This window comes from Leguminivora glycinivorella, chromosome 8 (assembly GCF_023078275.1).
Source record: "Leguminivora glycinivorella isolate SPB_JAAS2020 chromosome 8, LegGlyc_1.1, whole genome shotgun sequence".
Lineage (NCBI taxonomy): Eukaryota > Metazoa > Arthropoda > Insecta > Lepidoptera > Tortricidae > Leguminivora > Leguminivora glycinivorella.
Window position 1 is genome coordinate 12,209,318 of NC_062978.1, and position 26,247 is coordinate 12,235,564.

At 37.2% G+C, this 26,247-nt stretch overlaps 1 protein-coding gene across 3 annotated transcripts in view; it reads right to left on the bottom strand.

Annotated features, from left to right (window-relative positions):
* Positions 1-1,294: 1,294 nt before the first annotated feature.
* LOC125228794 (1-acylglycerol-3-phosphate O-acyltransferase Pnpla3-like) overlaps positions 1,295-26,247 on the bottom strand; it is a 36,184-nt gene continuing 11,231 nt past the window's right edge. Inside the window, exons 6-10 of one of the 3 annotated variants that reach the window (XM_048133473.1) lie at positions 19,814-19,930; positions 17,987-18,169; positions 11,305-11,431; positions 3,277-3,406; positions 1,295-2,803 (exon numbers count right to left, since the gene is read on the bottom strand). In XM_048133473.1, the coding sequence (XP_047989430.1) occupies positions 2,643-2,803; positions 3,277-3,406; positions 11,305-11,431; positions 17,987-18,169; positions 19,814-19,930 (718 nt within the window). In that variant the 3' untranslated portion in view covers positions 1,295-2,642. Of the gene's footprint in view, positions 2,804-3,276; positions 3,407-11,304; positions 11,432-17,986; positions 18,170-19,813; positions 19,931-22,479; positions 22,585-26,247 lie in introns of all 3 variants that reach the window. The other 2 variants (XM_048133474.1, XM_048133475.1) reach the window with 2 other exon arrangements.

Consider the following 26,247-nt stretch of genomic DNA (forward strand, 5'->3'; position numbering starts at 1 on the left):
CATAGACGGGTATAGTAGCCTAAACTTTTTGTTTTAGTGATATGTGACACCCCTCGAGTTGCAGGCATCCATAGATTACGTGGACCGTTTTCCATCAGGCGGACCGTGTGCTTGTTTGCCATCGACGTGTTATAAAAAAAACTCCGTAGTCCGCAGATGGACAGGGGTAATAGTACTGGTAGTAGCCTATACTTTTATATACCAAGTCACGAGGCAAGCCGGGTTTCCGCCGCGAGCGAGAGTACTCATTATATACTTTATGTAGGGTTGCTCCACAAAGAAAAAAATGCATGTATTTCTTATTTTTTTATTAAAATATAGTTTGTGACATTTATTTAAAATATGACTAATTAAAAGCTAAAACCACTAAATACTTAATAAATAACCAACAATACTTAAGTTACCGCCGCAGCGGGGTATAATAACAATAAATCATTGGTAGCTAGGTACAGTCAGCAGGTAAATTGAATTACAATATTATACACAAGTGATTTTTATTGTAATTGAAGATATTGTGCATACAATTCAAATTTCGTCAGTGTTATCAGTTATCACAGTACAAAAACAGACTTCAGAGTTCTTAAGAAGAAGAATTTCAATGTGAGTAAACTGACTTAAGATTGTAAAACATTATATTATCTTCTACACTGTCTATTAAATTTTCTTTGAAATTTTGCTTGGCACGAAATGTCTAAGGCCCTTTCACTGTAGGACTTGGCTCATATGTGATAGGATAATAATGGAGCCGAGAATCAGATATTTCTTGTCGTGGCAATTAAATTCATTCCTAGTATCAAAGTAGAGAGCAGAGTACCAATAATGTGATGTAAAAAAGAACAATAAAAACAATAGGTTATAAAAATTTAATAATTTCCAAATATCATGTACTTATTGATATTTGTGCGATTCCATAATTCGCTTTTTATTGATAATAAGTTGTTTTGTTACATTTCAGGTACATACTTTTTTATAAGACACCATCGGTTTAGATTGCTGACGTTTGAACAATACCTTAATGATACTATTATACTATGAATTTTCTGAGATGAACATTTCGCTTTAGCCGTAATCTGTTAAACAAAGGCCTTTGTGTCTATTGTTTACGGCGGCTAGCTCCCGTTTAAACGGCACGTGCTATAGTCTCAGTGTAGTTAAAAAGCAACTATCATGATAAAAAGCCCTTTCGGAGATAACACGTTTTGTCATCTTCAACATCTTCAAAAAAAGTTACCTGCATACTGCAAACTGTTTAATAAATTTGAACCTTATTGCTATCATGATAGTTGCTTTTTAACTACACTGAGACTTTAGCACGTGCTGTGGAAACGGGAGCTAGCCACCGTGAATAATAGAAACAAAGGCGTTTGTTTAACAGATTACGGCAAAAGCGAAACGTTCATCTCAGAAAATTCATACTATACATGCATTGTGTTATATTGTTTACAAAGGGATATTCATCTAACTAATGTGTTACCAAATTGAAAAAACAATCTTGGTGAAGGTTTCCTTCACTTTGGTAAGCATATTTAAATTACCATCACCTAAAATATTGGAATACCTAGAGCTTATGCGATTGGTAAATACATACTTCTTATATCGTCAGTTAGATTTGAGACCTAGGTAACAAATTTCTAAACTAAAACGAAACAACATATATATTTATTTTATCACATTTTTGCTTTGAATCTAAGGTAACTTGTTACAGGATATTGTAATATGTAATTTATAGTCATATAAAAACTGGCATGATATTTTTATATCTACATTTAATGTTGCATTCTATGTAAGTTACTATGACTTATTTTTAGGGATACAAATGTCAAAAATACACAGTTTTTGTTAGCTTTCAACAGACCTATGATTTTATTTTACATATATCACATAGAATAATTAATATTCTATAATTTCAAACACCACCAGCCTTAATTGAATTATTAATATTTTATATAATAAGTTCAAGTATCGAGTTAGAAAATTCAAAATCGTAACTGTGAATCGTAAATATGCTTTATATTTTTATTGTCACTACTTCAAGATGCCTAGATTGCCTAGTACGGTAGGCGACGCTATTTGAACATTTTTATTTGCTAAGCCTGTCAGGAACAGAGAAACTTTTTACGCCTATCCTATGCGTCGATGACACGAAGTCAGAGATGTTAGCGCTGTAACTCTTGATATTTCAACGGCGAACTCCAAATTGCGCAATATGGTTGACCGGATTATGACTAGTGCAGAAGTCCATCTGAGCTTGCTCCGCCGTCGACAGGACCAGTTGTGGAGATTTATAATCGTCACAATTTGTCTTATGTACAATAAAGTGTTTACATACATACATACTTTACGATAGGTAAATACACATGTTTAGGTTAGATTTGACGCCCCAAAATTCCATAAAGGTGCGAACACACTGCTGCTTAATAAAAGATGGCGATACGGAATTGCAGCAGCGTACCGTGGACTTTTAAACAACGACACTCCCGAACGCCGAGGTCTTCTCTGAGACCTCTGGGACAACGCCGTCCCTTCGCGAGGTTAGTTTTCAAAACGTAATTATACGCGATAAAGTTATAACTTTAAGTCAAAGTGATGTTAATTCTAAGGTCTGGTAGCAATGATATCTCCACTTGTCAGTGGTGACGTCATCAAGCCTCGTAGAGATGCTGGCGGTCGCTCTCGGGTTGTTCGGCGTCGCTTTCGGAGCTAGCGAGCGAGTGTCGGCGCCACTCGCTCTCGGGGTCCGAGAATATGTTGCGGTCGGCGAGCGACTCCGAGTCCAGGTCGAGGCCGTCCACGTCTAGCGAGTCTGGAATGACAGGGACACATAAGAACTCAATCAACACTCTTTCAATACCATTTTGGTTGGACTATAAATGTCTACGTATCATCAATATCATCATCCTCCTTGCGTTATCCCGGCATTTGCCACGGCTCATGGGAGCCTGGGTCCGGGGCATGGGAACGTATTTAGGGTATCGAATGACCACTAAGAAAATTCGGTTGACATCTAAAATTACAGTATACGACCAGTAACAACTCTCCTAACAAACTTACCTACACCGCGTGATAGTACATACATACCGCGCGGCGTAGGTTATGTTAGAAGAGTTACTACTGGTGTTATACTGTATCTAAAATGTTGCGTTGATGTGAGTACTCTAAAAGTGCACCGTAGGACGACATACGTCTCTTCTCTTACTATTATTAAGTACCTAATATAAAATACCCGATAATCAGATTGTCGGCTGAGTGTATTAATATCAACGAACTAAAAATTACCTGTGTCTGCGATCATGTCGCGCGACCAGTCGTTGTCGAACTCGAGTTGCTCGTTGACGACGCGCTCCGTCGGCGACTGTACGACGTCCGTGTCCGCGTCCGTCACGTCGTATATCTCCGTCATTTTCATCTGAAACGAAAGAGTCGACCAAATATAGTCAATATTCCCAGCCTATTTATTGGTAGGATCCGCTTTCCGACATAAGGCCAGTTGCATCATACACAGTTAACATACACATCAACGTCACGCAGCAGAAGTCTATGAAAAATCCCCAAACACAAAAATACGAACGCTAAAAATCGGTGACAAACGGTTTGGAGCAACCGGAGAACTAAGGAAGAGGAAGATTAAAAGGGAATCTTCACCACTTTGCGGTTTACGACATCCTCACAGGTGCCGAATGGCATTTATACGACGCGAAACGAAAACGAAACGCCGCGAAAGGTAGTCTGGCTCTATCGCGCAAATACGCAAGAGCGATAGAGATGGATATTTACGAGCGTTTCGTTTCGTGCGCGTTTGTGCCATTCGGCTACGGGGCTAGGTGTGAGAGTGTAAGATATTTACGGCACTGTGGCTTGCTAAGTAATGACATTTATTAGGTAATGCCTGACCAGAAGTATATGATCATTCTCTCTGGGGGCATTACGGTATATTCCAAATTTTATTAAATTTAAACCAATAGTTTAGGAATAATTACTAGCCAAAGTTTCTTAGTTTTGTCACTCACTGACTGACTGACATACGATCATCAATGATAATAAGACACTTCTAGTACACTTGGAAGCTTCAAATTTAGAATACAGTAAGTGTTTAGTGTATAGATCACACAATAAACTTTTTAACAAAAAATAAAACCGCCTTCAAAAATAAGCGCGTTACAAAACACGGAGAAACTAAAAAGCCAAAAATAATAAACCTTTCAATTCAGATTTCTTATCGTATTGCAATAAGCTAAACATCCAAATTATAAACAAATCAATTATTTTTGTAGTCGGTACCAGACCTGTTCGTCGCCTTGCTATTGCCTGTTTGCCCCACCCAACCATACACAGGCTGGTACCGACTCCAAAAATAATTGATTTGTTTATAATTTGGATGTTTAACTTATTGCAATACGATAAGAAATCTGAATTGAAAGGTTTATTATTTTTGGCTTTTAATTTCTCCGTGTTTTGTAACGCGCTTATTTTTGAAGGCGGTTTTATTTTTTGTTAAAAAGTTTATTTATTTGTTGATTTTTAGTGGTTCCTAGTGATATTATATGTATCAGTCCGAATACATGTACAGTAGTGAAAGAATTATCCTTTAACTCCTAACCATTGAGGAGTTGACCTTCCATCATCAGCTCAGTTGATTTTTAGTGGTTCCTAGTGATATTATATGTATCAGTCCGAATACATGTACAGTAGTGAAAGAATTATCCTTAAACTCCTAACCATTGAGGAGTTGACCTTCCATCATCAGCTCAGTTGATTTTTAGTGGTTCCTAGTGTTATTATATGTATCAGTCCGAATACATGTACAGTAGTGAAAGAATTATCCTTTAACTCCTAACCATTGAGGAGTTGACCTTCCATCATCAGCTCAGTTGATTTTTAGTGGTTCCTAGTGATATTATATGTATCAGTCCGAATACATATACAGTAGTGAAAGAATTATCCTTAAACTCCTAACCATTGAGGAGTTGACCTTCCATCATCAGCTCAGCCACATAAAATTATTACCATCAGACGTAAATACTGGTGTACCTTTGAAAAATAGACTAAAAACATTACATGTGCCTATAACATTTGAAGAGTTCCCTCGATTTCTCCAGGATTCCATCATCAGACCCTGACTTGGTGCCAATGGGACCATCTCGGGGTTATACCGGTTCGATCAAAAAAAAAATTTTGAAAATCGGTCCACGATTCTCGGAGATATCGAGTAACATACATACAAAAAAATAAAAAAAAAAAAAAAACATTCAGTCGAATTGAGAACCTCCTCCTTTTTTGAAGTCGGTTAAAAATTAAGAAATGTTGCAATTTCATTCCAGGTTTTTAGATACATCAACTGCATAAATAACTTTGTAATCTCATATCAATATATGGAATTACCAAGTTATATTTGCAGTTGATTTGCAGTGAATACCTAAATCAGTGTACCTGTCTATGTAAAATAATAAGTTTATACAGGTGCCCTATGTGGTGATGGGTTAAAAATCTCACAACCCCATTTCCTCACATGGAAGTCGTAGAAGTCAACTATGGGATATGGATTCCATTGTGGTGTGTGCGAATAGGCTGACAACCCTTTAATAATTTGCCAATGGTGGCACTGAAAAGTGTAGTTTCGTGTGCTCTGCCTACCCTGTTTGGGAATACATATATGTGTAAACGAAATTTTCAAACAATCAGTATTCCTATATCACCAACCGCATAACTAACTTTGTAATCCCATATCAATATATAGGATTGCAAAGTTACATGTGCAGTAATTACAGTGAATATATCAGTGTGTTGTAAAATAGAGGTACAATTAAATAATACGTACCTAAATATTATGTTCAAATGTGAAAAAAACTTGTATGTTTAGTTAAGTCGTTAATAGTAGGTACAGTCGAGATCATAAATATGGGTACCTACATTTTTTCAACTAATTTGCAATGGGTTAAGGTGAAAGAATGTGTAGCTGATTAAACGTAGAGCAAGTAGAGCGACCGCTCTAGGCGCCAAATGGTAAGGGGGCCGCCAAAATCGTACAGCTACATGTAAAAAAAAATCAAATAAAAAGTATTACTTCCACTTCCTTCCAAAATAGCGAGAGGTGTCAGGAATTAATTCAGATATTGAAGTGGTTGTGGAACGATGTAACAAAATGTCGCAGTCTCGCAGTGTACAACATTCATAAGGCGCTTGCTGCTGCTAAGGTGCCATGAAAGGAGGATTTTAGTCATTGACAAACCTTTGAAAGACAATACCTATTCTATTAAAATTGTATCAATTATGTGGTGTTGCCTAACATCAAATAAAGTTACGTAGTTACAAAGTTACGTCGTAATCCAAATAGTTAAAATACAGTCCGAAGTGGAGTTCTCCATAAAGCTAAAACCGCCAAAGGCGCAAAACGTCTCAGAGAGTCAAAGGAGCGTAAGCGTGATGATGAGCACACTAGGGAACCGAAGGGACCTACTGAAAAAAATACGGAAATGGGCATGCCGACAGAGTTACTGTAGGCCTAGCACATGATTGCCGCGGGAGTATGTCGCCGCGAGATAGATCACACGTCTTCTTCTAACTGTATTAATGACATAAGGACGGGTAGTCTATCTCGCGGCGACATACTCCCGCGGCAATCATGTGCTAACCCTGCTGGACCTATAAGTATATTTGGCCTATGAAAGACAAGGGCTTTTATATAATCTCCCCCTTCCTCTCCACTAGCGGGTTGAGTCTTGATAAATTGAGTCAATAATAGAAAAAAAATTCGCGCTCGCTTCGCTCGCGTTCACTGGTTCCGCCAAATATCTTTTATTTGTTGGACATAAAGAAATAAGTGCAAATGGTGAACAGAATGCATTTTTTACTTACATACTCGTACTTAGTCAAAATTTCTCGTTTGCTACGCTCACGTTCTTGTTTAAAGTCGGGTTTCTGACGCTGTTATGTCGTAGGTACATGAACACGATATCCCCTATCAGCCCCAGAGCCATATACCTCTATTAGGGCGTGTATGAGGAGGTTCAAATGTACAATGTATATAGGTATTATGCTTATAAATAGGAAAGAAGGAAAAAAGTTGAACTATCTACAGAGAGTCTACAAAAAGAAATGAGATCCCATCAAAAACAAAACTTGTAAAAACACCAAGTCTTCGCAACTCAGTTCTTCTGGCGTAAAAAGAGTTGAGATCCCTGTGATACCAAGTCGGTTAATTTATTCAGTCCCTACTTAAAGGACCTTCTGCCACAAGTTATTACGTAGTTTACCTACAGCTAACCTAATAACATATTACTCATAGCTATCATATCAATATGAAAAATATTTCATGTTTGAAAGAAAATGGACTGACTTGGCAATCGCATGAGTATACAATGTATCTCACAAGTTATCATATTACTTACAACGATGACAAAATTGTTTCATGCGATTGCCAAGTCAGTCCATTTTCTTTCAAACATGAAATATTTTTCAAATTGATATGATAGATTATATTATTCTCATTTATGCGAGAAGAGGATAGGGACAGTATGAAACCACGACACAGTGACATACTTACATGTCTTAAATATGTATATGAATAACAAATACGTTCACTCCGACATTATATAAAGAAAATCTTAAGAGGACACGTATATACACGAGCCATGCACTTCTGTGATAAGCCAACAATAAAGGAAAATAGTGCGATTAAAGATAATGTGATTGCGTAAGTACTAGAAATAGCATGATTACTACTTTGATTGATGTTTCTAGTCTAATAAAGTAAAGGCAAAGCATATGGCAGCGGTAACGGTAGACAGCTAAAAGTATATTACCTCTAGGATCATAAGTACAATATCGTTTAAAAATAAATTTGTAATTTAATCTTCAATTATTAATATTACAGCAAAAACCGATAGAAATCTAACGCACTTGGGTCTATTCGCCAATCAAAACATTGCGATTATATTATGATATTAAACATTAACGCGTCAATATAATGTTATAAAACAACTCCTAGGTATGTTAAACTACGTATTTTTTGCGTCAACCGCCTTGGCGATCAATAGGGAACTGGACTGTAGTTCAAATAAAATATTTTATACCATGCACGAAATAAAACATCAGATAATTATAAGAAAAACATGGACAGAAGTTATTTTTAAATCCAATTTCTATTTAATAAGTCAGGTGGAAATATATAAAGTAAATGAGTTAACCGTGACGTCACTCAATTCGATTTCATATAAATTCCATATTAGCTAGTCGTTCAAATTCGTTTTGACAGTTCTTAAAAATAAGCTGATTTGACTAGGAGGCAAGTAGCATATCAGCTACGACTCCAGAAAATTTTGAAAGTACCGGTTTTTAGGATGGGAACGCGTTTTTTTGAATTTGAATTTCAATGGTCGATAATGGGAAAAAACTTACATCCTCATTAGCGATATCTAAACCGCTTCACAACAAGATACAGATATAATATAGGGATGTATCGACTAGTCGGGAAAGCCGACTATCCGGCCACATTTGTAGTCGGCGATTAGTCGGCGACTAGTCGGCAAAAAGGGCCGATTAGTCGGCACTTCATTAGTGATAGAAAAACAGTACAAAATTAAATTACCAGCTGAAAATTATGGTTGTATTATGTAGCTATTAGTAATTCCTTTTTTTGTCAAAACAATAAATATCTGTTATCACCACAGAAATAAATTTCCTACCTAGGAATCGACTTCATAGGCAGGATCACTACTCTACCCACTAAGCCAAGCCGGTTGTTAAAAATGGAAAATGTATATAAATATTGTCATGAACCTTTGAACATCTGTAAAAAATCATGAAAAGCGCGAACGAAGGACCAAAAATGACATTCAAAATGTGAATTTATCGAAAATTATGTTCTGGCCGACTAGCCGACTAGTTGGCCGACTAATCGGCCACCCAAGCGCCGACTAGTCGGTAGTCGGCCTAGTCGGCCAAATCAATAGTCGGTACATCCCTAAATATAACATTATCAATATCATAAACGATTATAGTTCCGTATCCGCGCCATTGGGTGACCGTCAACAAAGACCTGACTCATGGAGTAAAGATCACTGGCTTGACTTTCAATGCCATATTGAAATAAAAAAGAAGTGTAAAATATGACATTGAAACAATATACAAAGTCCACCTTTTTTTTTGTCTTGTCGCGAAGTACGAACCGTTGCGAGAAAATTTCTCACGCGGCAAACGGCCAACGCATTTCGGCCGAGGAACCTGCCTCGATTGTCGAGGTAGGTCTACATTATCCATTTGCCGAGGAAAATGGTCGCGCGCGCTCTTGATGGACCGGACCGATCCGATCGGTGGTATCCGTCAGATATGGTTAAAAATGCAGAGACACAAGGCCGAAGCAAACATTCATGTAGTTATCTTAATCTTACTGCTGGGCACAAAGGCTTCAACTATTAGCTTTATCGGTTCTTGTGATAGATGGCATAGAACAAAGGCTTGACTCATAAGCTCAACATAGCATCAGTTAGTCGTAAAACATAAATAATTAAATATCTATTCAAAGTAACAAAGAATACATTTATTTCACTGCGGGGCACAGTCTTGTGCTATTTTAAGTCGTTGTGATATTTTCCAAAAAAATAGGGCTCATCTGTACGTCCTGTCCTAACGCTATATCCATGCTGCAACACCACGTACCATAGCAGTATTTATTCGTCCGAAACTACATTACTCTGCCAAGATTGACTCCGTTCAGGAACTAATTACGTACAGACTAAAAGTTCCATTAGATAGCGGAAAAAAATATATGTACCGGACACGACCCAACCGAATCTATCCGATCCAACCACTTAAAATCAATATAATGATGCCGATATCACGTCCCGGACGAACAGAGTTCAGTTTATATATCGCTAAAACACGTCGAGGACACATGTAACCAAAAGATCAATGGATCCGGGTACACAGGTGCACACGGTTCTCAATATTCGGTACCTATCTTCTAGACTCTAAAAAGTCCCATTAATTTTTTAACAAGTTCTTAAATTCGTCCTATTCTGCTTTCGTCACCCATTTGTCATTAATTATTTACGTCAGTAGTCTTGTTTATCGTTGTTTGTCTTCATCTTTCTTATTCGGGCTCATTCGTAATTCTATGATCTTCTATTGGCTTTTTCGCAGTTTAAATATACATAATATTTTATTAAGTTTGAATATATTATCCATAAGAACGACTGGATGAGATTAGCCCAGGACCGGGAGAAGTGGCGTACTAGAAGAGAGGCCTATGCTCAGCAATGGGCGATAAAGGGCTGATATGGTGATGATGATAATGATGATGATGATGATCCATAAGAACAAAATAAGAGCGTTAAAGTGTAACCAATAAATCAGTTTTTCATTTTCAAGAGCAAATACGATAGGACGAAAAAAGAATGTCGAAATAAGAAAGGTACAAACAATTTGAATATATGAATTATATGATCAAAGACTAATTGACAAAAGTTACGAATGATGAAAGGGACGACTTTAAGAACTTAACACAAAACGAATGGGACAGTCACCGGCAATAACATTACACAAAAATAAGTCCGCACAGATATATGACAAAATCTTATTTCTAGACCTAGAGCCATAAGAGTGTGTCAGATATTTATGTACGTTTCTTTTTAGAGTTTTTTGTATGATGTTATTGCCGGTGACCGGACGATCCAAGACGATACCTTTGTATTTTTAATTGCATACCTAGTTGCAGGTACTTTCGTTGGTGTACTGATAAGTGAAGCATTACAAACAAGTGTTTTGCTAATTAGCCATAACAATAAACTAAAACAACAAAGAATGTTCGATGATAACCCGACTGGGTCGCGGCGCGATTGGTGTGATGTAGGTACTATCGCGAGCGTCATCACTGGATGACGTCAACATGTGCGATGGATGTAACATATTTGCAATGAAGTCGGTTAAATGTACTAGCATCTGTAGGTTTAGGTCTTGATAAGGTAAGCACAGATTGGCCCGATTCCTAGATGTGTTCTATTAAGTCTTTTGAACGCTAAGAACAACCTCATTTGTCGATACTGGCCGCGTTCAAAGCCTCAAGAGACAAAAAATATAGCTGTAATGGCCAACGCTGTTAAATCAGCATTCACAGTTTCCAGTAAAGTTTATATCAGCTCCATTGTGTCCGCGAGCTTGAGGACTTGATTCGATTGGCGTGCTGAAATGTATCTAACCTCAACAGCCCGCAATTTAACTAAAATCTTATATGCAAGTTCGCGCGTCGTGTAAATAAGACCTAAAGCGTTCAAAACATTAACAGTAAGTAATAGTGTTGTGCTTTCTCACCTTATTGTCGCTATCTAGGTAGTAATACGCCAGGAGTGCGTCGTTGTGTGACGTCACGTTGAGGATGTGCTCGAACGTGTCGTCTGCGAGCACGTCTCCGTACGATATGCGCATCTCGCTCGCTCTTCTGAAAATAAATTACAAAAAAAAACATTTAGCACAGTTTAAACATCGCTAGTATGTCAAATAACTCATATAGGGACCGTGTGCGTTGGAGGAGATGCCATCTTGAGATTCTTGAGGCTTTCCTCGTAAACTGTGCATTGATATTTCCACTTTCTGCTAAAGCAAGTGCTCCCTTCGAGTGTTAACAAGTACTTTTTGGGCATTGTAAGTAAAGAAAACAAATATTTTGTGGGCTGCATTGGAGTCAGAGACGAGGGAGCTTATCTTATATGCAGGCTATGCAGCCCCCGAAAATTAATTCAAACAGAATTTTATATGGAAAAATAATTCTTTTACACAAATCATCCTGATCCTTAACAGCTAAACACATGCCGCTCTTCACATTGAAATCGTATCCGCACACCGTTCCGGCATTCGCGCGGGATTTCGCTATATGCGTGTATTGCGTGCTCGCACACCGGAGCGGCGTGCGGAGTCGTCGCCAGTGATATTAACCGCATATCATGGAAATGTTAACGCACCGTAATCTGAAAGTAACTTATAACCCGAACAGAACGAGGTCGCGACCTACGCTTAATTCGCTACACTTTATTGGTGACTTTAGACAACAGATTTGGGTAAACGACCGCTAACTACAAAACGATATAATTTTAATAGGCGTTTTCTAAATAAATAAGTTTTACCTAATTGTCTAATACATTTTTACTCGTCATGATGATAATACCTAATTGTCTAATAAATTATTAGTCATGTGCACTACCTACCAGTAGGCATAGACTTTGAATTATATACTATAATTTTGTACTACGTAGGACGTATCCTTCCTCTCTTGATTTAAAATAAAATGGGTTTGCAAAAAACATGAAAGGGCACTCGCATTACAGAAATGATTATAATTCCGTTACAGAACTTAACAATGGTATAGGATTATGTAGTATAATCCTTAGCCAGTATCTGCACGAAAAAATAGTATAAAATTTACTTATCAATAGAATTGATTGTTACAATGAGCGTTAGGAAATAATAAAAGGAAACATATACCTATTGATAGGAACGAATTGCCACATTAAATACAACGTCAAGTCAATGCACAAACAAATAGACAAGTAGGTAAAGTCAGTAGGTAAGGAGCAGGAAGCAATATTATCTTACAGATAAGGAACAAATTCGTTAAATTACGTCATTCGTCGTACAGAAATCATAATACCTACGCCAAGTCATGAATGGTTGCACGCTACATAAAAACAAAACTTAATTGCGCATTTCTAACAGATAAAAATATTAATCTTGGCTAAATACCTGTCACTTCGAGATAATGACGAAGTTACAAAACACCCCCCAAGGTTACCAAAGCCGCTTATCTAAATTCCTAAGAAAATAACCTATTGACATACCGACCTAATCAAATCTACTCGGACAATACGTAATTCTGCCTTTGAAGCGCGCATAATAAGTGCGTCAGAAGGTATTTTTAAAACATAACAGAGGCATCTCTTATGCTTCGGTTTCCTAGGATAGCGGTGCCGTCATATTTTTTTTCTCGTCTGTTTTTAATCTGTTTTTTTTTACTATTTATGTGCTATACCTATTGTTTTTATTTTTTAGTTTCACAGTGCCTTGGTTTTACTTTTATGCTGTGTAACTTATTTGAATAATAAATAAAAATAAATAATATAGCGGCCGTCTCCATACTACGTACTCTCCATACTAATACGAGTAGTGACCACGAGCTTTAGCTAAAGCTGCAGCTTTAGGATGATAATATAATCATGCGCGGATCCAGGGGGGGGGGGGGGGGGGGGGGGGGGGGTCATAGGGGTCATGACCCCCCCCCCCCCCCCCCTAGGTAGGCCATACAAATAGACCACGTGACCCCCCTCTGGGGCCTAGGCCTTTACCACGCCCCCCCCCCCTGGGCACGAAGCTGAATCCGCGCTTGAATATAATGGTTAGAAAGAGTAATAAAAGTACACCTTATGAAAACGACATAAGGGACTTTCGATATTTGTGAAATATTTGACACCTCGTCCGATAGATTTCAAGGCGACTGTACGTAAAAGCATTTAAAATAGGTACCTTCGTATACATCATTAGGTCCCTACGCTACGCCATCATTATGTTTAATTAATTTACTTATAGCATATATTATTTAGTGATTCAATATCGTTTCAACATATCCCCCAAATGAGTTGAAATGAGAAGCTGCAGGAAGGGGAGACCTCTTTAAACAAATGTTAACACAGTTGCCGCGATAAGAAATTCCTGGTAACAAGACAATGCAAGAGAAATGGGTCATGGATAACAATATTTATTTAACAAACGACTGATAATTTTGTAGCTGTGCCTATTTTACCGATTTTGAATGAGGAACTTACTTTTAATTCAATACGAGCTCAAAACTAACTGATAATAAACTGATTAATCTGTATACTAGATTACTAAGGTAAGTGTACGCCGGGACTTACGAACTTATGCTAGCCGGCCGGCCTTATCCAATGACCATACAACAATGGTATAAGTTATTATTTCGCGCTGACTGTAGTAACAACATTGATATATTATTAACAAGTCATATTATTAGTCAATAAAAAATACGTCCAAATTGTGGGACCCATCCATCACGCAAATATCTGTTTTCAATTGGGTTTTAAACCGCACCCACTAATTTAGTGTCAGATATATTTACCTAATCACTAAATGTGTTTTACTATGTAGTATCTAACGATCGTGTGAAATCATTAATTCATTAGTGATCTTACAACCCTACTGATATTTTTTTTTAAAGTATCAATTTAGGGTTGCCATAACTGTCCCATGCTGGACTATTAACGCATCTCAAATTTTTGTCTCGTTAAAATATAGCTGTACACCCCGAGACACGCCATTAGATACTACGTACTCCTTTATCCCGGACCCGGACGGCACTAGTTCACTCCACTCATCATCATTATTCAGTTGCCCTCATACGCGGATCCAGGGGGGGGTCATGGGGGTCATGACCCCCCCCCCCCCCCCTGGAGCCTAGGTTGGCCATACACATAGACCACGTGACCCCCTCTGGGGCCTGGGCCTTTACCACGTAGCTGGATCCGTGCTTGGTTGCCCTACTATTAAAATTTCATCTTATCATCAACACGACATAAATTATAGAGACCAACATGTTTTGTTAGCCGTTGAGTCATATTTGGAAACAAATAATTATAAAGCAATAAAATACGACGCAACGATAAGTCCAAAACAATTAAACACGTGTTGATGAGAACAAGGAGCAATTTATGCGTATAATTTGCTAGGCCCACTTCGAACTTGAAGATGAGTCAAAACGTAGCTCTTGTGACGTACCTACTTGTTTTACATCCGATCGATTCATATCGTATCTAGAGCAGTTTCTTGACTTCTCTCAATGTTCGGATCTGGCACACATGTTCTAACATGCCGAAAGTGTACGTCATAAAAGCCTTTAGGGTCTCCCCAAAACTATCGACGACGAATCGGCTTTCGCCGGATAAAAATCGCTTTATGACCATGCGTTCTGCGACGGCGACGAATCGTCTTCATACTAACCAGCGATTTTTGATCCGCATTGAAGAAACCCTTACGTTGCAACAAATCGGCATAAGATTTTAGATAATTAACAAGGAACTGCAACGGATTGAATAAAGCGATCAAGATGTTAATATCCAAAGGACATTGAGGACTACGAATCTTTTGTAAATGTGAAAGTGAGTGTGTCTGTTTGTTTGTCCATCTTTCACGGCAAAAAGGAGCGACGAATTGACGTGATTTTTCGTGGAGGCTACTTTTTGTCTCTTTCTAACGCGAGCGAAGCCGCGGGCAAAAGCTAGTTTTGTATAAATCCTTTTCCGCTTTCTCCATAAGCCTTAAAAGTGCTCACGTTGAACTTAAGCCGATAGCGATCATGATAACTCTTGCGACGCAATAATCGGCACATTAGGTAAACTTTCTGAAGATAACGTTCCGTACACGGATGCAGGAAGATAAACGCACTTCTGAAGGTTACCGATTAGATATTATATATTGTATTAACATTTAATTCTTTAATGCATTAATTATAAATTAAGTGATAATCTAACAAAGATCTACTTATCAGCCACTTTCGAGATAATTAATTAATAATTCAAATTGATACAATAGGTACATATAATATACCTACAGAGAAAGATGTCTAAACAAAGAAGTTATATTAAAGTACATCTAGTTGTTATATAGAAAAAAAGTCATAAAACAATATTAAATTACAAAAAAATATGTCTAAATGATATTTTTTTCAATACGAGGTACTACACGAATAATACAAACACAACCATAACCTAAATATATTTTCGTATATAACGTACATATTCGTAAGAATGACCTCTAAGCTAATCTATTCGAGTGACCTGGGATGGGACGTTCAAATGTCGTTAACCTGCGACTGCTGTTAAACAAATTCGTTTTACTACCTTTTAAATTGGCTTTACTTAGCATTTTATTATTTGTAAAGATTGATTTTGCACCCTGTTTTCGTAAAATCTCAATACTTGATCTACTTCCAGGTGTCATTCATCGCGTATTATAAAAAAAACCGGTCAAGTGCGAGTCGGACTCGCCCACCGAGGGTGCCGTACAAACTTTCAAACTCTCCAGTTAAAATAATCTCATGTTTTCACATAACTCTAACAACTTGACTAGAAGACAAAAGTATAGGTACTAATGAGTATTATTGTGTATAGCGCCATGTCTAGGTGAATTCGCTAACTAATTTGCGCGACCATAGTATGTTGGTTTTTCAGGGATTATTCTTTATAATGTTAACCGATTTAAACAATTTTTACTTTATTGGAAAGAAGATGATTTACGTAACATCTCGTATTAATTTGAAGTACTATATACATCCGCAAAGGTGGGTAAATTAAAAGTAAAAATCTGAAAAGTTTTTTGTGAATTAAAAAAAAAAGTTTTCAAGATACAAACACGATTATATTTTTCCTGTAATATTTAGCATAAAACCAATGTTTCCTAAAATTTTCATAATTTTTCTTTGGTAAACTTCGAAGATAGGGGGGGGAACGGTATTTTTTTTTACATTTTCCTTCAAAATTCTTTTTTTTTCCACAACAAAAAAATTATAAAAAATTGTTTATTTACGTTCAATTTGAGCTCTTTCTAACGATACCCCACTTGACCTAGTAACTTGAAATTTACAGTTTGCCCCCCTTTCATTTTGGCCATTTTCTACAATTAAAATTAATAAATTTAAAAAAATTATACCTTCTATTTGTAGAGGTTCACAATGTTCACAACTATTCCAAATTTCAAGTTGATAGCACTAGTAGTTCTCGAGATATTTAGGAATGTGACAGACGGACAGAGTCGCACCATAAGGGTTCCTGTTGTACCTTTTTGGTACGGAACCCTAAAAAACCGGCCAAGAGCGTGTCGGGCCACGCTCAGTGTAGGTTTCCGTAGTTTTCCGTATTTTTTCTCAAAAACTACTGAACCAAGTTCAAAACAATTTTCCTAGAAAGTCTTTATAAAGTTCTACTTTCGTGATTTTTTTCCTATTTTTGAAACATATGGTTCAAAAGTTAGAGGGGGGGACACTTTTTTTTCCTTTAGGAGCGATTATTTCCGAAAATATTAATATTATCAATAAACGATTTTAGTAAACCCTTATTCATTTTTAAATACCTATCCAACAATATATCACACATTGGGGTTGGAATGAAAAAAAAATCAGTCCCCACTTTACATGTAGGGGGGGTACCCTAACAACATTTTTTTCCACTTTTTATTTTACTACTTTGTCGGCGTGATTGATATACATATTGGTACCAAATTTCAGCTTTCTAGTGCTAACGGTTACTGAGATTATCCGCGGACGGACGGACGGACGGACAGACAGACATGGCGAAACTATAAGGGTTCCTAGTTCACTACGGAACCCTAAAAAAGAGCGTCCTAGACAGATATAAACGGCCAAACTAGACAACGCAATAACATAACAACCAAGGATCAGTTCAACGGAAATCCTCCGATTGTTGTCAACACGTTTGTTTACCAGCTCAATATTATTGCTAAATACTGTAATGGCATGTCACAGTAACTGATAACGACATGTACCTACATACCTACTATGAGTAGTAAACAATAGCAATTATAATTATAAATTAGCATCCAAGATTTTATTTACACGAACAATTCATAACAACTTATGGTAATTTAAACAAAAAGTAGGTATACAGTTAAAGTCATATAATCATTACAGCTTTTACAATGTAATGTCCATACAATGCGTTGCGATTTTTTTTTAAGGTCGCGGACTGAATTCGCAACAGTCGCGACCGCCGCTGCCCCCCAGTTCCATTCACATTTTGATCCTTCCGAGCGAACCACCGCTCGCCGTACCGAAGCGGCACGAAAAACATGTATAGGTATGAAGCTCTTTAGCGAAAAGACGGGGGCGAACGCTTACCGCCCCGTTTGCCGTTTGAGCGTCCAACCCATAAAACGTAAAGAATCTATTGTGATTGATTTGTTTGAAGCAGAAACTAACCTCCTGTCCATCTGGCGTCCGTCCGTGACCTCCTTTTTGGCGTCCATGGTGAGTTTGTAGTATATCTGCGCGGCGGCCTCGGACCGATCGTGAGCTGAGTACAGGAACCCGTGGAGCTGCTGGATGATGTTGAGACTGAGCTTCCACAGCGACCGCGACATCTTCGGGGTGCACGCTACGAATCTGGAAACAATTTCATATTTGGAAAAACGCATCGTGGCACAATTTTAATAGTCCGTGACACTGTCGAACGATGTTAGTTTAAGGAAAAGGATCCAATCCACAAAAATCTGTCAATATAATTTGAACTTTCTGTCAAAAGGAAAAATCATTCATTTCAAAGGGTGGATCCTCTTCGCTAAACTACGTCCACTTGTGATTTGACATTTCGACGCTCACCTCTGATCGTCCTACCAAAAACATATGAAGGTAGTAAACGATCTTGGAAATCTCTTCAAGTCTCTACTCTTCCCTAATTTCATGATTCTCTGTCCTACGATGATTCTAAAGACGGGTCAAATTATAGCACCTCACTTTATTAAATGTAGGTGTACTTAGTACATATGATATGACTAATGCACGCAAAAGACGATAGTATGCAGGAGGGTACAGTATTATTTGTTTTGTAAATGTTCTAGCGGTCGGTAGCGATCTATTAAACAATTCAATTTTATTTTTTTATAACTTAGGGCCGTCTAATTACGCATGAGAGAAAATTCTAGTAAATAATCTAATTGTAGTCGAAAGTATCCGGGGTAGCTGATAAAAACGTAGGTATGTGTTGCCCAAATAATAACTAAAAATAATGGGCACAATTAAATTTGTTTATCTTTAGCTTGACATGGAAGGAATGGAAATAATCATTTTCTTAAGGACGTTAAATCAATAAAAATAGATAAATCAAATCAAACGATAAGTAAATGATATACGTTCCGCCATTTCCTATTTGTGTTATAGACCGCGAGTTAGGGACAGGTTTCTATGATCAACCCCGGGCTAAAACTTGTAGTATTAATCGTGGACATCAGCTGCCGCTTACTTGGTGGATTGAGAAATGGCGCATAATTTTTACATGTTTATGCCATCAGCTGCTGTTTTTTTCACCGCGATACAACCTGTGGCTGTAATTTGTTGTCTATAAGAGTATCTTAACTATCATCGGGCAAAATATCGTTTGAAAGGCGATGACTAAATAGATATTTTTTACGCCATGCAGTGACTACCATTCCTCAACCCACCAACAAAGAAGTAGCTGACGTCGACGACAATTTATCAAAATGAATCAAAATCACACTCAAAACATATAACAGAATAAACAATGATACACTGATAAGATAAATGAAACAGTAAGATATCACCCGCCACCCTAACCTACATTATAAATATACCACCTGTAGCAAATTGTGAACTAGAAAAATTACAGTGAAATACACAAGTATAAGGACAACCTTATCCGCCAAAAACCAACAATGCGAGACAAGACAAAGGGACGAGTCATTTTGCCAAAAAGTGTTTTTTGTTTTTTACAACCCGCCTTTGCGTATGCTGTGAATACCAGAATTTCGGTATTTGCTATCTCGTCGAAATAGTGGCGTCGAAATCTGAGGTTAATTTTTAGAGGCCCTAGGGTGGCCGAATTAAATTACGCTCGTGGACGTCAGCTGCCACTATAGTGGTGGCGTGAATAGACGCCGCCTCAAATGTGCAAGTAGATAACGAAATATCGAATTTCGAAGTTGGTTTAGCTTCCAGTTCATATATGAAGCAGTAATCAAAGCGAAGCCGAACTATAAGCGACACATATAAGTAATATTAAAAGGTAGGTACGAGAGGTTCATAATTCTCTTCGCCAAATCCAGCAGGGCTAGGGCGTGTTGGTTAGCTGTCACGAGATCAAAGTCTTCGTAAACAAGCCTACGGCCATTCTTGATAGTTGTTATGCCACTGAAAATGGTTATTACGTGTAAATACTAAAAGAGATCAGGTATAAACAATATTCGAACAATATTTAGTTATTTTGCTCTCAAGTTAGTACCTATCTTAAATTTAACAATATGGTTATTGTTGTAGGTAGGTAAAAGCATTAAGAAAATCACTTTATTCTGTCTCTTTGAAAGCTTCAGCTCCTTAGATAGGTACGTAGTTCCTCATAAATAGAAGCAGCTAACAAATACCCGTTTCTTCTATCTAAATTAAACATTTAATTACTGTCCATATTTCTTGTTTCTTTAAGATAAGATAAACTGTATGTATAATGTATAGTAAACTTTTTTTGTAACTGATAATGTAAGTATTTGACGCAATTAGGTCTCGTGATTCATTTCAAAATACATTTTTTTTTTCAAAACATTAAACAAACTATACACGATATCACGTCATATAACAATCTGTGCTATCATTACGATAATTCAACTGAGAGCAATAAAAACGCAACACTTTGTACGAGAAGGTCTATACTTCGTGACCCATTGTCATGCTTTAGTTATAACAAAGCGATACGCGGGGAGACCATATGCGTCAGACCCTTGACCCAATAGTCGTGCGATGTATGAACTTAGATACGGAAACGATCAGATATTCTTTAACTCAACATACCGATAATGGTACCACTACATCACGTAAAGTTTCATCCAAGCAGATAGTCAGAGGTGTGTTCAAATAACATTATGATATGAGAAACGAAATTTAATTAAATATGTTTGATGATTATTAATTTATTACTTTATAATCTTATAACACAACTTTAATTTTAATCAATGATTTCAATCATCAATGCCTTCTGGCATTAAGTTCGCCTTTTGTAGATTTTTTTACTGTGCAATAAAGATTAAATAAATAATGTTCATGATATAAGGACCTACCCACACCTATAAATTAAACAAATTTCCTTACAAGCAAGCTTGTATCACCATATTAAGCATTAGTCGCTGGCTATATTTTTCTGACAACAGGAAACTATATTATTATCTATCTATCTTATCAAAGAGTTTTAAAAATTCTTATGACACCACAGAGCCAGATGGCCAGGCTTTGGCATAAATATTTATACATGAATATCAAAAAATTATGTACCTAAATCAAACACTGGCTTGGGTTGCCGTAACCACTACAGATATTTTTATATTAAACTAGCTTGATTGAAAACAAATGTTACCCTACATCTTTATCCATTTAAAGCGCTTATTTTAAATATGTTAAACAAATAATGCGTGCAAAATCTGACGTTATCAGTTCGTCTAGGCGCCACTGGCAAACATTTTTGGAGTTATTTACATATAGTATGTCATCATCACAGATGTCATATATACCATAGATCAAGTAAACGTATCTACTTAGCGTGTCAAATGAACTCAGTGAAATCCACTGAGTTGTCCGTCTTTAATCGCAGCTTGCAGCTTTCGGGCGTCAATTTTTGTAAGTTGAAGTCAATCAAAACATAAAAAATGCCTCGTTACGTGATATTCAATTGCAACAACACAAAAATTATGAACAATCAAGAGCCTGAGACATATTTAAAATTACAGGCAAGAAACAACTTCAGTACAAAATTTGACACGCTTGGCCCCTATACAAATAGATGAACTTGTTTCTTCTATCTAAATATAGTTCTGTGGTCATCATCATCCTCCTTACGTTATCCCGGCATTTGCCACGGCTCATGGGAGCCTGGGGTCCGCTTTGACAACTAATCCCAAGATTTGGCGTGGGCACTAATTTTACGAAAGCGACTGCCATCTGACCTTCCAACCCGGAGGGTAACTAGGCCTTATTAGGATTAGTCCGGTTTCCTCACGATGTTTTCCTTCACCGAAAAGCGACTGGCAAATATCAAATGACATTTCGCACATAAGTTCCGAAAAACTCATTGGTACGAGCCGGGGTTCGAACCCGCGACCTCCGGATCGAAAGTCGCACGACTCGCACGCTCTTACCGCTAGGCCACCAGCGCTTCCATTTACATATAGATTCCATTTACTATACATACTATTTACATATAGTATGTATAATTAAATAATTGTATGCCCCCACCGAACATTAGATATCCTAATTACCTGTAGGTAGTTACGTGTTTAAAGAAAAACTAGGCCGCTGCGATTAAAGTAATGGTATAGTGATAAATATACAATTATTGTCTCATGAGAAACGTCATTATTTTAACAATTAATGCCCTAAAATAATGTCTATCCAAATAAATGTTCAGCTATTAAAACTAAGTTTAAGATAATGCATTTAAACGTACACAGGCCCAATCGAAATAGCACCATGACCCAAACATAGATATCTATATTCAAACGAACATGTGAAAAACGATCACAACTACGTATTAAGGGTCGGTTGCACCAGACCGTTTGACACCGAATTTAGCGTTCGCAATTTTTTTTTATTAGTGACGTTGATGTTGAAGTGAGCAGTCACTGTGGTTGATGCAACTGGCCCTAAGTCCAAAACCAAGTTAACAGAACGTGGACGAGACGGCACACTGCGGCACTAACCTAGTCATAGTGTTGTTGTGTCGGATACACCTCTTCCTAAGGACGATCACACTTGCACCCACTTTGTATTGCACCGAATGCTTCTCTACAGTATCTCCGATATAGCTAAAATGTGTGAATCGTTTGTTAGACACAGAAATTTTAACAGAAAAGGAATTCCACATAGCGACTAGTGGAAAGTGACTGCCACATTTTGGACAGAAAACTGTTACTATGTTAACAACGAAAATAGTAATTAGTTAATTACTTTAATCAGTGATATCGGTACCTATTATACAGATATGATATTTAAAGGCGCGAAAATCACCCCGCGAAGTTGCTTAAGTGCTAATCTATGCTTAGAAATCGGAGCGATGCCGATGTAGTAACGGGGTGGTCCTGGTCACACATATTTATTAGGAATTATTCGACGGTTCGATTGCAAGCCATATTAGGTACCCTTTTCGTCATATCACAACCTATAATTTTCATTTCACGATTTTCGAAGTAATGTTACACCACAAAACTATAGAACACACGAGTTAGGTCATACGTATTTCATTCGTATTATTCGTGTTACAAGTAGGCCGTAGGTACAGTCAAGTGTGAAAATATGGACATAAAAAAGTTAAATATTTCCTAGGTATAGCTTTTGTACACCCATATTTTACATTTGACGGTGCCTATTTATAATAAAATTAAAACTAGTATCGCGTAATCGTCATTTTAGAAGCGTAAAACAATCCAACAATCTCATTACAAACAATCTGCACAAATATAATATACTCATCATAGCTTGTCCTTTCCCTATCTCTATATTGTATTCTATAAGATTTGACTCAATGAGCTGGCTCAAAAATTCTAAGGCAGCGTTCCCACTTATGCGTCGCGTGTCTCGGGGCGCGCAAAGGGCGTCCGCGCCACGCCACCTGAGTGTAATTCAAAAAGTGGGAACGCTGCCTAAGGATTGACACGGCAAGCGAGTTCATTTTGAAATGCTTTACAGTTTTGTAACTATTTTTTCCCCTCACTAGCTCGGGAACACGTGTTTTGTCCTTTAATACCAGCGGGTAAAAACGCATTTTATCCACTAGTGGGTAAAGTAATTTGTTGACCTTGAATAAAGTCAAATTAACTGCTTTAAAATTGATAAAAGTAGGTGAATCTAGTAATAAAGATGATTTACCACCTGTGGAACTACTGGAAGCAGTGATAAACGCATTTTTTGCGTTGTAGTTTCCTCGCTATAGTGAGGGGAAAAGTTTTGTGTTACACTCGGGTGCAAATGTATTTTACTTCTCGTGTGTTAAAAAACTCGCAAGTTCAGGATTCTATTCTCGAACCACTCGCTTCGCTCGTGGTTCAACTATAGAATCCTTTCACTTGCTCGTTTTTCAATTCCACACTCGGCGTTAAAATACAACTTTGCCCCCTTGTATAACAAATAACTATAAACTGTTAACATAATAAGACCGTGGCCCATTTGCAAAGTGACAAGTTGAGTAACGAAACGAGCACAAATTCGATTATTGTGCGCTTATCGAACTAATAATGATAGATAAAGTGATGTTGTAAGACTTGTACCTATTCATACTATTTATGAATGTACATATCCATCATATGTTGTATGTAGGTAAAATAGGTACCTACATATTTCCACATGAAGATAACTCGAGTATAGGGAAGCTACAGCTCCAATCACAAATATCAAACTCTTCTTACACCATTCTACTGTAAGACCTAACTTACAATTGTAACTTTTACTTACGTAAGTAATTAGGGACAAATCTAGTTGTTAAAGATAATGTAAACAAAACCATTCAATGGGTAGACATGGGGACAACAATAGAGCGAAGTCTAAAACAAGTAGAATTGCCTGCATCATTAGCGGGGCAGAGTTTGCTCAAAGGTCAATTTAGCTTAATTGAAATGTCGTGTCTCATACCATAAAGTACTTACCTACCTACTTACAGTACTTACCTATACCTAACAAACATGTACATTTGTACAATTTCATTGTGTTCACATCATATCAAGGCACATGAGTAAATTCCATTTAAAGCAAAGTATTTTAGCTACATTTTGTGAGAGCTTAAGAACGAGTACCTAATTGTAAATTGCTTCATAATATGTTGTTATCTGTGGTACTCGGTACCGTGTAGAAATTATCTGCGAAATATTTTAGGGCAATATGGTAATATCAAATTATCAAAATCGGATTTTTTTGATAAAAGTGTCAACACAAGTACCTATTCGATAGATATTTGTTTTAAGGGTCATCTACACGCCTCTAATGTAGATATTTTCATTTTTCATATTATTATTTACTATTTACGTTTAAATAAATCTACTGAAGTACTACTTACTTTATACTAACCTAATAAAGTTAGACATTACAATACAAGCTTTCAATCGCAAGATAAACATCTCCATAAGTACCTACAGTAGGGTTAGCACATGATTGCCGCGAGAATATGTCGCCGCGAGATAGACTACCCGTCCTTATGTCATTAGTATAGTTAGAAGAAGACGTATGATCTATTTCGCGACGACATACTCTCGCGACAATCATGTGCAAGGCCTATTACTAGTGTTGTGAATTTAAGCTTTGAGGCGTAAACTACAAAACTCGAGTCGCGACTTCTGAGTCTTAAAGCCTCGAACCCTAAAGCCTCGACCATATAAGCCTCAACCTTATAAGTTTGCGTTGCTGCTTACGAGCACAGAATCCTCGAGTCTTTAGTCCTCAAGCTTTAAAGACTCCTAAGCTTTGAAGGTTTAAGTCTATAAGGTTTGTAGCATTTAAGTCTTAAGAGCTTTTAATAAACTAGATCCTAAGGTCAACAGAAGTAAAAAAACAGGCCAAGTGCGAGACGGACTCGCCCACTGAGAGCTCCGTACTTTTTAGTATCCTGAGATACATGAGATACAGCGTGGTGACGTGACCGGGCGGACGGATATCTGAGTCTTAGTAATAGACTTACGTTTTTACCCATTGTGTACGGAACCCTAAAATCTACCAAACCGACACGTCAAATTAAGGGTTAAAAATAAATACTATCTGCCTATAAAGCTCGTTGCGAGCTCTTAAAGCTTGACACAGGCCTTCGAGGTTTAGGGGGCTTGAGCTCTCTATGAAGCCCGAGTCTTAAAGACTCACTCTTAAGAGCTCATAAAAAGCTTGAGTCGTTAAGGTTCTGAACCGTTTCTGAGCTAAAACCTTTAACGCTTGAGTCTTTAAAGCGTGAACCTTTAGGGTTTGCAAGTCTTTAAGGTTTAAAAGTCTTCAAGACTAGTCTTATAACAACACTACCTATTACAGTTCAGAAATATTATACCTATACCGATTTATTTACATGTCCCCGACTTCATTGTTCTTCACCGAATGTCAATTCATCTGATTACACAATGTAAATAAACAACAAATATGGCGGGAACTATGTCAACTAAGCACAAGATATCATGTTTACTAATTGAAATGCATACAATTTGTATGCATTCATTAAAGTATGATAAAGTTACTGTATACTTGTAAATTAATATAGCTTTTAGTGCTATAAGTTAAGTGGTCAGAGTTGATTGAAAGGAGAGAGATAGTCGCTAGTGATAAAAGGTTATCAGCCGACATGGGAGTTTGACTTACTATTTTTAAATTATACGCCGATTAATATACTTTTAGAAAGGTCTAAAAACGTGTAATACTATACCTGGTACTCTTCACAGTCCTAACCTAAATGAACTTTCTATCGTTCGTTATTTCTTTTATTTTTTTCGCAAAAGAAACTTTTT